The sequence below is a fragment of the Mytilus californianus genome, unplaced genomic scaffold, assembly GCF_021869535.1.
Source record: "Mytilus californianus isolate M0D057914Y unplaced genomic scaffold, xbMytCali1.0.p SCAF_7, whole genome shotgun sequence".
Taxonomy (NCBI): Eukaryota; Metazoa; Mollusca; class Bivalvia; order Mytilida; family Mytilidae; genus Mytilus; species Mytilus californianus.
The window spans coordinates 102037027-102049127 of NW_026262723.1; the positions used below are offsets into that span (position 1 = coordinate 102037027).

A 12101-nucleotide genomic window follows, 5' to 3' on the forward strand; every position below is an offset into this window, starting at 1 on the left:
CTGGGTTTTTAACATGCTATTTCATAAGGTAACAGTCCGCAGGAAGACATGTCATCCTACTGGACACATTATTCTGACTCCAAGCTGACCCGTCTTTGCTCTTACTCCTTAATGCTGGTTGCTTAGAGGACAAGCAGCAAATATCAATTTTAAAGTAACTTTAATATTTGTTTCATTAATCATGTTTTTCGTTGTGTTTGCTTGTGTGTGTATGTTTTTTATAAATGTGATGCTGTTAATTATGGTTTGTCAACTAAATTTTATTAAATAAAGTGTATTAACAGTATATACCCTTGTAAAAGTCCTAAAAAGTATTTTACTTGTACAATATTGCAATATTTTATAAAACTCAATGCTGAGAGAAACAAATCTAAAAATCTTTTTTTCCTATCCTTCAGTTTTTTTGGATGGTACTATTCAATGAGCAGAAATGACTATCATAGGAAGCTAACCAGTATCTAGAAGCAAGCATAATTTAACGGTGGCATTATTTGACTACCAGATTATTATTGTTTTAGGTTCCCAGGTGACCAGATGAATTAGCAATCATTAGCAGCCATATTTTGTCATTGTCACAGACTCCTCATTGGGTTTTAAAGAAGATCTTACAGTTTTAATTCTGAAGATCAATACTTGAAAGCTTTTGAAACCTGGAGGATTTTTATAGCCATTGATATAAAAATAAGAAGATGTGGTATGATTGCCAATGAGACAACTCTCCACAAGAGACCAAATGACATAAAAATTAACATTTATAGGTCACTGTACGGGCTTCAACAATGAGCAAAACCCATACCGGATAGTCAACTATAAAAGGCCCTGAAATGACAAATGTAAAACAATTCAAACTAGAAAACTAACGGCCTGATTTATGTACAAAATAATGAGTAAAAAACAAATATGATATATAGCAACAAGCGACAACCACTGAATTACAGGCTCCTGACTTGGGACAGGCACATACAGAATGTGGCAGGGTTAAACTAGTTTGAAGGTGCCAACCCTCCCCTTACCTGGGACAGTGGTGTAACAGTACAACATAAGAACAAACTATAAATATCAGTTGAAAAGGGCTCAACTCATCAGATGGACAAAAACACAGACCAGACGTGGCATGGTACTTGTACATCCCCACAAGAAAAAAACACAAAGTACAGATCTGAGAGTACTCACAGTTACTGACAGCTAGTTCAAAGCCAATAACTAATAAAAAAATCATGCATCTAAGACTAAAATATCAATCAGTTCACATCCAACATCCACTGGATTTAGTGTAAAGCTGCAATAACAGTTAGAGAAAAACATGACCTTGTGCAATGCCAAGATACAGGTATCGACAGATTGTAGAGCCATGAATGTGCATATGTATATAAAAATAATATGTAGTATGATTTTAATTTACTGATAACAAAATCAATATTAATACCAATAAAAACAATATTCAAAGATCTAATTACAGTGTTGAATTGGTAACCTTTTAGAATAAGGTTATTAAAAGGATCAATAAGTTTACTCCGATTGTATCTAAATTTCCAGGCTCAGTAAACAACATCTCAGCAAAAATTAGGATGCGCTATTCCTTTTGAAATAAGTTTTCTACAGGTTCAACCAAACTTCCAAACCAAATCTGTGTATCTATGGAAGAATTAAGTAAAGGTTTTAAGTAATTTGTGGTAAAGAAATCCCTGACTTATTAATTTACCAGTAATACATAGATTACCGTCATTGAAATCCAAAACGTCACAACAAACTCGAGCATAGCGAACGAGTTGTGATATATAAACACCTTTAGATGGTGCCAAAGAAACATAACAGACCAAAAAAAGAGAAAATTAACAATAGGGAATGAAAAATCGCCCCTTTTGTCGTAAATTTTAGTGTAGAGTTTCCTGTGTAAAACTGAAATATCTAAATCTAGGAAAGGACTGTTATTACCGTTTATATTAGATTTATTTAAACTAAGTACCTTTGGGTAAATTTCGGCAGTTTATTTAGAAAATTCTTGAATCTGAATATATGAATAATAGTATTATGGATCTTATTTGGTAAAAAAATAAAATTCTTGGGTTTTGCATTAAAATGCTTGGCAGACAATGTGTAGTCCAAAATGTTTGACAGACAATTGTGTAGTCTAAACAGTTACCCTAAAGAGGGAGTAGCCTCTGTGGTCATTTGGTCTTATTAGTTCATCTGAAGTAATCACTAGTCTGTCAACTATGAGGTTGTGAGTTAAACCCCTGCTCGTGGCAAGGTGTGTTTTACTCTGATCTTAAATGACAAAGGATTGCCAGTTTTCCTGCTGAAGGTTGTGGTTCTCTGTGGGTACTCCTGCTTCCTCCACCAGTTTTCCTGCTTAAGGTTGTGGTTCTCTGTGGGACTCCTACTTCCTCAAACAGTTTTAGAACTGGCCGCTTTAATATAACCAAGGTAGCTGAAATTGTTGTTAAACCCAAATGAACAAACTATTTTCCTCATTCCTATCCATGTTAAATTTTTCACTTCAAAACATTTTATGGAAGCGAGATCAATATACCTGTATTTATACATCAGACCGTACTGCACTAGTTACCAGGATTTTGAATACACCAAACCGGGCACTTCATATCTGAGAAACAGGCTATATATGCCCTCAATTTTAGAATTCATTCATACATTTTTGTATTATTCAAAATTATCATTAAATTGTGTGTTCTACAAGGATCACCAGTCCTTCACCTTTCATCTGATACCTTAACTACTAAAATATATGCTACATAGTTTAAGATTTACACCTGTGCGTAGGAACTATTTTGTTTTAAATATGTACTACTTTCCAGTATGTTCCTCTTTGACTGGGCCCAATTAGGTGGTGTTGCATCTTACATAGTCTATCCAAATTATTTTTGCAAAGAATTCCGCTAAAACCGGTGCTAGGGGCCGTTTTAATCCGGTGCTAGGGGCTGTCTTAAACTTTTTTTTTTGCTCCGTGTTGAAGGCCTCACTGTGACTTTGAGATGAAGAACAGCAATAAAAGCGCTGTTCCATTGCTTTTTTTGTGTTTTTTTGCTGTGCATATACTGATTTTGTGTGATGGATGGATACCCCATATCCTTTGTTTTTCTATTAAACTAACTAAACAGTTCGTTGTTTTTTTAATATTTAAAGAATTATTTGACACTATATAGAATAGTCGCTGCAATATTAAGACCAACAGAAGGATCTTATCATTGGAATTGGTCAGTTAATTTTATTCTTAAAATGAAAACAACAATAATTTTTCACATGTATTTGTGATGAAACATAAGGTGAATGAAAGAACTACCTAAATATGTGTGAGGTTAATTGGTACAGAGACACTTTGTTAAATGTTCCAGGTGGTTTTTGCATGTGCTCCATATTTGCAAATTATAGAAAACATCTAGAAAGGGATGACACCATAAATATATGGCCTTTTTTATCCCTGATTAAACAAACTCCTTTAAAAAGTTCATCAAATCAATGTTAATAAGTAGTTTAAACATTTTTGATGGAAGAAATATAGTTAGTAGTTTCAAATATTGATCGAGGGACCCCTCAATTTTGGCCATGGTGAGTCAACAGTTTTGACCAAACAATAAATTAACATAATCAAAGCCTTTAACTTGCAATAATACGTGCTTGAATTAACATTGTTATATTTAGGTAGATTACTACTCTCTATTTTTATGCCCAGCCTATAAAAGTAGGGGGCATTAAGTTTTCTGGTCTGTGTGTCAGTTCGACCCTGCTGTTTCAGGTCAAAGTTTTTGGTAAAAGAAGTTTATCATCAAGTTTTCACCACATCAACTTGAAACTTATTATACATGTTCATTATAATGTGAACTTTTAAAATTATATGCCAAATTACCTTTTTGACCATGATTTCATGGAGATGTGGTTGTGCAAAATAAGTCCATTCTTTGGTTTAAGGTTTTGGTTAAGATACAAAAAATGCTGTCTTCAATGAAGTTGTGGTCACATTAATTTAAAACATATTCATTCTACTGTGAACTTTTAAAATTATATGCGAAATTACATTTTTTACCTAGAATTTGCAGTTCAATGAACTTAGAAGTGTGAAAGTGTGAGCAGGGCATGGTGTTTTATGGACACATATTCTAGTTTTTTCTATAATGATTTCTAAACTTAACTCAATGAATCTGCCCAGAAAATGGTGAGTCCAGTCTAATTTTCATGAGGAAAGGACTCATAGAATCATCTTAATCAGAAACCTGATTGATAAAATGTAAGATAAAATCAGCAGCTGTAAAAAACTAATTTTATTCACTATTCAACAATTAAAATATATTTAACAAGTCATTAGAATAAAACACATAAGTAGCTATGTTAATATATTTTGGCAAATACATAATACTTAAAGATGCAAGTTTACCAAATATATTTGATATATTGAAATACAGAAATTATTGCGAGGTTTTTATTAATGCTAATAACGCGACTACTTGAGTATCGCAACAATAAAAACTCACATTCTGATATCAAATACATATATCTGTATGTAGCTTTTCCAAAATTCGCAATAGTTAAACTTGCATTTTTGTTAATTTTTCAAAAATCGCAATAATAAATGCATGCAATAATTTCTGAATTTACAGTATTTGATCTAAGTGTTAAAATCATGCAACATTGGTATCTAAATATATATGAAGAAATTTTTATGGTTGAACATAGGAGCAAAAAACTTTTTATAATTGCCTATTATAAGTAAACAATTGCAACCATTTGATGGATTTTCTGAAACAGATATATTAGCACTGTGTCGTCTTGAGAGGTCCAACGTTCAATATTCTCCCTATTATGAACTCATTTCCCATGAATATTACATGGATTTTCAACACAATGACAATATTTAAGTTTCAAATAAATATACCCTGTTTTGTACCAGATCAAAGGGCTCAGTCTGATTTTAGATAAAAGTCTGTATGGGATCATGTCATCCTATCTCTGTATGGGAACATGTCATCCTATCTCTGTATGGGAATATGTCATCCAATCTCTGTATGGAAACATGTCATCCTATCTAGACAAATAATTCTGATTTTGCTCTTACTTCTAAATACTGTTTGCTATGCAAAGAATAAGAAAATGTCAATTTTGAAGTCATTTGAATAATCTGTCTAGGAACTGAATCTTAAACTTCCACACTCTTGAGGTAAAGAATTTAGGCCAAGGCAGAAAGAACATACATGAAAGTAGTGCATATCTTAAATTAAATAGTTCCTACGCATAGCTGTAACTTTGTCAATAAGTAAAATATTTGGGTAAATTTGGTATCAAATAAAAGCTTAAGGACTTGGGATCACTATAGAACCCTTGCTGAAAGTTTCTTTTGAATAATGAAAAAAAAATATGAAATCATGATAGGTCACATTTGCCGTTGTTCTGATCAGAAGTACTTGTTTTCGTACTACCAAACTTCCGGGAACCAGTGCACTCTAATATGCAATTAAAGGTATGTTGAATTTTTCAGCACAAGTCAGGATAAGGTATAGTTTTGACATGAAATGACTGCCACTTCACTTGAACTTAAGAAAAAGTAGCCATTAATGCTTGAAATTGCAGTTGCATAAAGCAATGGGACTATGAATTAGTGGTTTTATTCCTTGAGGCAAGCATGGTATTACAGACCATAAAATAAACAGGGTAGTTATATACCAATTAAGAAATGTTATAGTTACAAAATCTCTAGACTGGGATTATTAAAATTCAATAATAATAATAAATAAAAAAAAAGTATTTAGTTAAATGACAATCATGAAAATCAATTGTGATTGCAGACATCAAAGATGATTTAGTTTATATTTTGAGTTCATGGATGCACCAATCAAAATCCATATAGTACAAAATACTTCTTAATATTGCAAATTAATCTTATAATTGTGCAAGTATACTTAAAAAACTAACTAAAAAACTACAAAATATGGCAATTTATGAGATGATTAATATTATGCATGTAAATAAGAATAGTTTCAATTTCTAAAATCCATGATTCTATTCTATAAATGTTTGTCCAACAGAATATTAATATGAAGTGCATAATAGAAAATTTACTGTCATTGACAACTACAAATCTACTTACAAAATAAAACAACTCAGTATGGAATAAAAGTATGAAATAATTGCAAATAATAAGAGTGAAATAAACCACTTAAACCAATACTTTAATTAAAAAAAAAAAGAAATATTGTATTGTCTGTTTTTTTCTCATTTTTCCAGTGTGTATTTTTTTACCTTGTATTTCAATATCCGGTACCAAAAATTTAATAAATTTTTGCATTTCAAAATAAGATTGATTTATAGTTAGGTTTTTATGGCAAATCTGAGAAATTCAATAAGCATTGTGTATAAGTGTCATAACATTTGGATGAGGCAAATTAAAGTTAGAGAACGGAAACCAATATATGGGACGTACGCGACAAACAGGACGGACGGGATGGATTGACAGACAAGGGAAACACATAATGCCCCCTCCAACTACGGTGGTCATAAAAAGTGCAAACACTAACAATTTTAATGAAATTTTCTGCGCTTAAGGGCAGTAATGTCCAAAACAGTTATCCCCCAGAACAAAGCACCAACCTGATCTGTAAGTCATAAGGACGGAAGGACGACATGGATAACACAGTATGCAAAGACCACTTAAAGGTCGGGGTATAAAAAGCAACTAATCACAAAACTGCATGACACATTTTCCAAATGTTATCTAAAGAAATAATATTTAATCAAATCAATTTTTTAACTGCAGCTATTCCTTTTTGAAAATCATTCTTTTAAGCAGCAGTTACCTTTCTTTACAGCAGCTACTTAATATTGTTTGAGACCACATTAATAGTTATACAAATCCTTTAGTAGATTACCGGATCCTTATACAGTGATTTACTTTTAAACCACAACTTCAGTGAGAATTAATCATGTACTAATCAAAAATTGTTTTTAAGAATTTTCTACCAATGGCATCCTTCAGTTTCTCTGTTTTCTATCTTGACTGCATGTCAGATCAGTCGACTTTCACACAGCATTTCGATGCAAAAGGGGAATGATTTACCGTGTAGTTAAGAAAAATAACAGAGGAACTAAAGAATGTCAGTGGCATCAACATCTTAAAAACAGTTTACATACTACATAAAATTTAAATTCCAACAGTTGAAATAATTCCTTTGCTGTTTGGGAATCTTCAAAATAAATATTACCATAGGTGTTCTGAATGGCAAAAGATGGCAAATCTGAGTAGATATGAAAGTCAATGTTCTCTTTACATTTAAATTCCAACAGTTGAATTGATTCCTTTGCTGTTTGGGAATCTTCAAAATAAATATTAGGTGTTCTGAATGGCAAAAGATGGCAAATCTGAGTAGATATGAAAGTTCTCTTGACATTTTTAATAAAAGAATGATTTGCACAAAAGGAATGTCCCTTCATTGAAAACAAATATACTAAATTAAAAAAATTTTTTTTGATCTAACTATAACTTGGAAAAATACAGCATGCACTTTTCTTTGATCTCTGGTAATTTATAACATTTTTCCACGAGGAATTTTGATTTAATCAGCCTATTTTGATTACAAATGTGGCAGATAATAAATAAGAATTCAATCATTGATATCCCTTTACTGTGACAACATCCTTAACAATGAAAAACTTTAAAAGGTTCCACATTTAGTAAAGCATGATCCTCTAAATTCAATACATTTGTCTCAGATTGGCAACAATGAGAACAGAAGTTGTGGTGATCAAAATATAAAATAGAAGCGAAAAGTTCACTTCCTGTTGAAGCTTTGTTCACATATATAGTTAGTTTCATAAAGGTGTTTTATAGATTAATGCTACCTTCTGTACCAAAAAGACTTTTCCTGTTTTTGATACAATAATAAAGGCAATGACAACAGCAGGAACAATACTTGGCTTCAAATTAGTGATAAGTTATATTGATGTATAAAGAGTGGTTTAGGAATAGAGGTAGATACAGATGAAAAGTTATACCAATTTGTTGACTACTGTGTAAGAATAACAAATTACTTTACACTTTTTTGTTTGGCATCATGTATGTTTTTAAGTAAGATTCCCAATTTTTGAATCTTTTCTCTGTTTGCTACAATATAACATTGTGTCTCCCACATCATAGTTATGATGGATTTGTTGTCATGGCAGTCTAATGGAAAGTCCTCACTTATTCTTGGACTAAATCTGTAAAATGGAATGTTTAACATACTACACCAGGCTCGAGATCTATTGACAGGGGGTCCTTCTGATAATGTCGCCTGAAATATAAGTTTTCAACAAATAAATAAATTAGGAAAGGTTATCATATATTAAAATATTGTTACACATTCATTACAGCTTTCAAGATTCAACAAAAATTAAGTCCTTTTTGTAAAATATATTTTTTTTTAATGCGATTGTCACAAAGTCAATTTCATAAATTGTTCCTGTCATGTGTGGTGTATATAAGCGTCACTAGTTTATCTGTTTCTGAGTAGAGGATAAACCTATGATTTCTTAATAGGTTCAATGGAAATACTTGTTCTATAAATATCAAACCTATTGACACTGTTTTGTTTTATTCTATTTTTTTTAAAAATTAACAAATTATACAGCAGAGTAAAACTTTTCATATCAAATAAGTCTAATCTTGCAAGATTTCAACTAACATTCTGAACTGATATCTGCAATATTGTAAAAATATTCTCATTGGATGTTTTATTTACTCTTTTATAAAAGTGTACTTGTCTTTATTTAATCTGATAAATTTTGACATTTTGAACCATCTGAAACAACCTTGAATGTTATTTCAATTCTCTTTTTTCACTCTAGTAACAAAGTGGGTGCTTCAATATAAATGCTGTAGATGGCTGCAATTAATTTTTAATTTTTTAATTAATTGTTGGAGAATCTTTTTTTTTTAGTGTGGCAGAGTTTTAAAAACTGCTGGCTTATATATATATATAGTTTACAAATAAAAAAAAACACCTCCAAGCTCATAAGTAAGGTCCATACAGATTCTATGTAAAGAGTTGAGACTGCCAAATAAATATAGCGGTAAATTAATTTAAATTTACCAAGAAATATTTATTCTAATCATTGCTCAAACATTGCTGCAAAATATTCAATGTGAAGGTGTTTAATGATAAGCCAATCAAAACTAGAACTGTTCGCTAAACTGGACTTACACTCCGCACATCCGGGATTGACCTTTGAGTAAACTAGTAACTGAAATACAGGGATACAAAGAAGTTGATAATATAAATTTGGACTTTTTCTTGTTTTTTATTTGATGTTGTCTCAGATGCATGTAGATCCTACATATTTACATATTAGGATCTAACAATATACCAAGTTATCATTGTTTTCTGAAATATTGCTTTAATCTTTTTTTGTGATAATTTTTCATATAATGCTTCTCCAGTGATATAGGTTTTTCTTAGTTGAGTAGAAAGTGAATGTATAACGTCATGATCTTACATCGTTGACGCTGCCTAGGAAAACAGTGATAAACAGACTATCTTTCAAACTCAAGGATGTCGCCCTTTGATGAGATTGTAGCGGAGAAACACCCTCTCCTTTGAAAAACCATTGATAATCTATAATTATGTGTAGCTTCAATAAAACATGTAGGAGGAATTGTAAAGTAAGATCAGTACTGGACAGGGCCAAATTTTCTAAGTTGAAACAGGCATGACTCTCTATGGATGGGAAGATCCTACTGTCATGCACATCTGCACATTAGGATCTAACAATAAGCTAAGTTTCTTATAGATACAATAAACCATGTTTAGCCATAGGAGTAGCCATAACAATGCCTGTTCTGAAAAAGGCTTAATTTCAAATAAACTATAAACAATAAAAAAAATCATACCCACATGTACATCTGAATATTAGGATTGAATCATGTACGAAGTTTTATATTCTGAATAGGGTAAAAATTTGTAAGGTTACTTGGGGATAACAGAAGATAGATGTCAAGTGACAGCAAAAGCTAGCATTTGCCATTTGGACAAAGAGAGCTAAAAGTGAAATATCTACAATGCTCAATTACAACTATAAAGCTATAATAGATTTATAGCAGAGACAGAATAAATCTTTCAATAAAAAGGTTTCTGTACAAATTTTTTAAATCAACTAAAAGATTTTTACTATACCTGATCAATCATCATATTAACTAGACCAGTAAATCCAGTTACAACCCGTTTTACATCAAAAATCCCTTCAGGTCTAAAAACATCTACACTTTCTACTGGTATAACTGGTATCCTGCCTGTGCCTAAGGATACAACACATCCAATTGATTTGATAAGATGGCCTTCATTCTATAATAAACAGAAAAATTCGTAAGGGTTCTGCATAACCCAGTGTCTCGCCTACTTTTGCTGTTAGTCGCAGGCTCAACAAAAATGGGGAAAAACTATTAAAAATTTTCCTCTAGATACTATCTTTTGATTGTAAGAAGCTTCTGTCCAAGTTTGGTAAAAATCTAGGATGGTTTATGAATCTAATAAATGTTTTAAAAACTTTAACTGCAGACTGTATGTAATGTTAACTGGAAGAAAAACTAAGTCCATTTATAAGTAATATACAGAAAAACAGGAAATAAATTTTTACAAAATTTCCTTCTAGATACTAGCTTTTGATCATAAACAAGCTTCTGTCCAAGTTTGGTACAAATCCAGGATAGTTTAAGAAAGTTATTTAAATTTTGAAAACTTTAACCACAGAGTGAATGTAATGTTAACTGGCAGAAAAACTAAGTCCATTTATAAGTAAAATACGGATAAACAGGATTTTTTTTTACAAAATTTACTTCTGGATACTATCTTATGATTATAAACAAGCTTCTGTCCAAGTTTGGTAGAAATCCAGGATAGTTTAAGAAAGTTATTAAAATTTCAAAAACTTTAACCACAGAGTGAATATTTGTGGCCGCCGACGCCGATGGAATGTAGGATCGCTATGTCTTGCTTTTGCGACAAAAAGTTGCAGGCTCGACCAAAACAGTTTGTAGGATTTCTATTTGTCAGCAGCACAGTATGCAACATTATTTATTTGCAACTGGTCAGTTTGCAAAAAATAATTGACCACTAGCTTTTTAAGGTGTTGAAACAGGTTGCATCTGGTGATTCAACCTTAAATTAACTCTACTTTCATTCAAGCAATTTTGGTTTAAAGAACATACATTTTTTAAATACCTCTGAACAAAACTGAAACAAACTGATGATTTATGTTGTAATGGTTTAGAAATTGTGCACAAATGCAAAAATAATCCATTACACAATATTTTGTCATATATCAGATTTGCATGCTTGATACTGTGAACATTAAAGGTATGCTAAAAAAAAGAGAAAAACGATAAATACTTTTGAAAAAGTATTCGTGAGCAACTCTAAGCTGCATATCATGTAAAAGGTTTAAATCAAAGTTTGTAGACATTGTGATGTCAAAATATACTATTGATACAGAATATCCATTAAAATAACTTACTCTAAGTTTGAGCCCACAGTTATATTCATGGATTTCTGTAAGTGTGTCAAGAGTTGGGTTATTTGATATCATACCACCATCTACAAATGCTCTAGCTTGTTTGAAGTATGTTGGTGCCGCACCACTAGATCTGGCTGCCTCCCACACTAACTGCTCTGAAAAATATAATTATCTTATGAACATGTGATGTCAACTTGATCTGACCCAGCATTTTGACATTTGCCACTTTATCAAAATTAAGCATGCAATTTCCAAATTCAGGTTGAATCATGCAAAGAGAGTTTAAATACACAAACTTATTACGGTTATTTATAACCTCTTATATCGATCCTGGAGAAAATTCCAGTATCACACAACTTAGGACATTAGGATAACTTAAACAATGAAAATTTTTCATGAGAAGTCTGAATATTTCTCTATTTCCAGCACACTTTTTTGTTTTTTAGTTTAAATATGACAGCAACTGAAAAAACAATTATGTGATCTGAACACAGCTACAAATGTGATGAAGAAAATTTGTCAAGTCTTTCTCCTTCTTCAAATCAATTAGATGAAAACTGAAGGAGATATTGCATTCACAATCTTTTTTAAATTTAGAATGCTTCAGTTTT

General features: G+C 31.5%; 1 protein-coding gene across 1 annotated transcript in view; it reads right to left on the bottom strand.

The window, feature by feature from the left end:
• Window positions 1-4262: 4262 nt before the first annotated feature.
• LOC127707687 (85/88 kDa calcium-independent phospholipase A2-like) overlaps window positions 4263-12101 on the bottom strand; it is a 30223-nt gene continuing 22384 nt past the window's right edge. The window contains exons 14-16 of the mRNA XM_052212351.1: window positions 11491-11645; window positions 10155-10322; window positions 4263-8276 (exon numbers count right to left, since the gene is read on the bottom strand). Coding sequence (XP_052068311.1) covers window positions 8031-8276; window positions 10155-10322; window positions 11491-11645 — 569 coding nt within the window. The 3' untranslated portion in view covers window positions 4263-8030. The remainder of the gene's footprint in view (window positions 8277-10154; window positions 10323-11490; window positions 11646-12101) is intronic.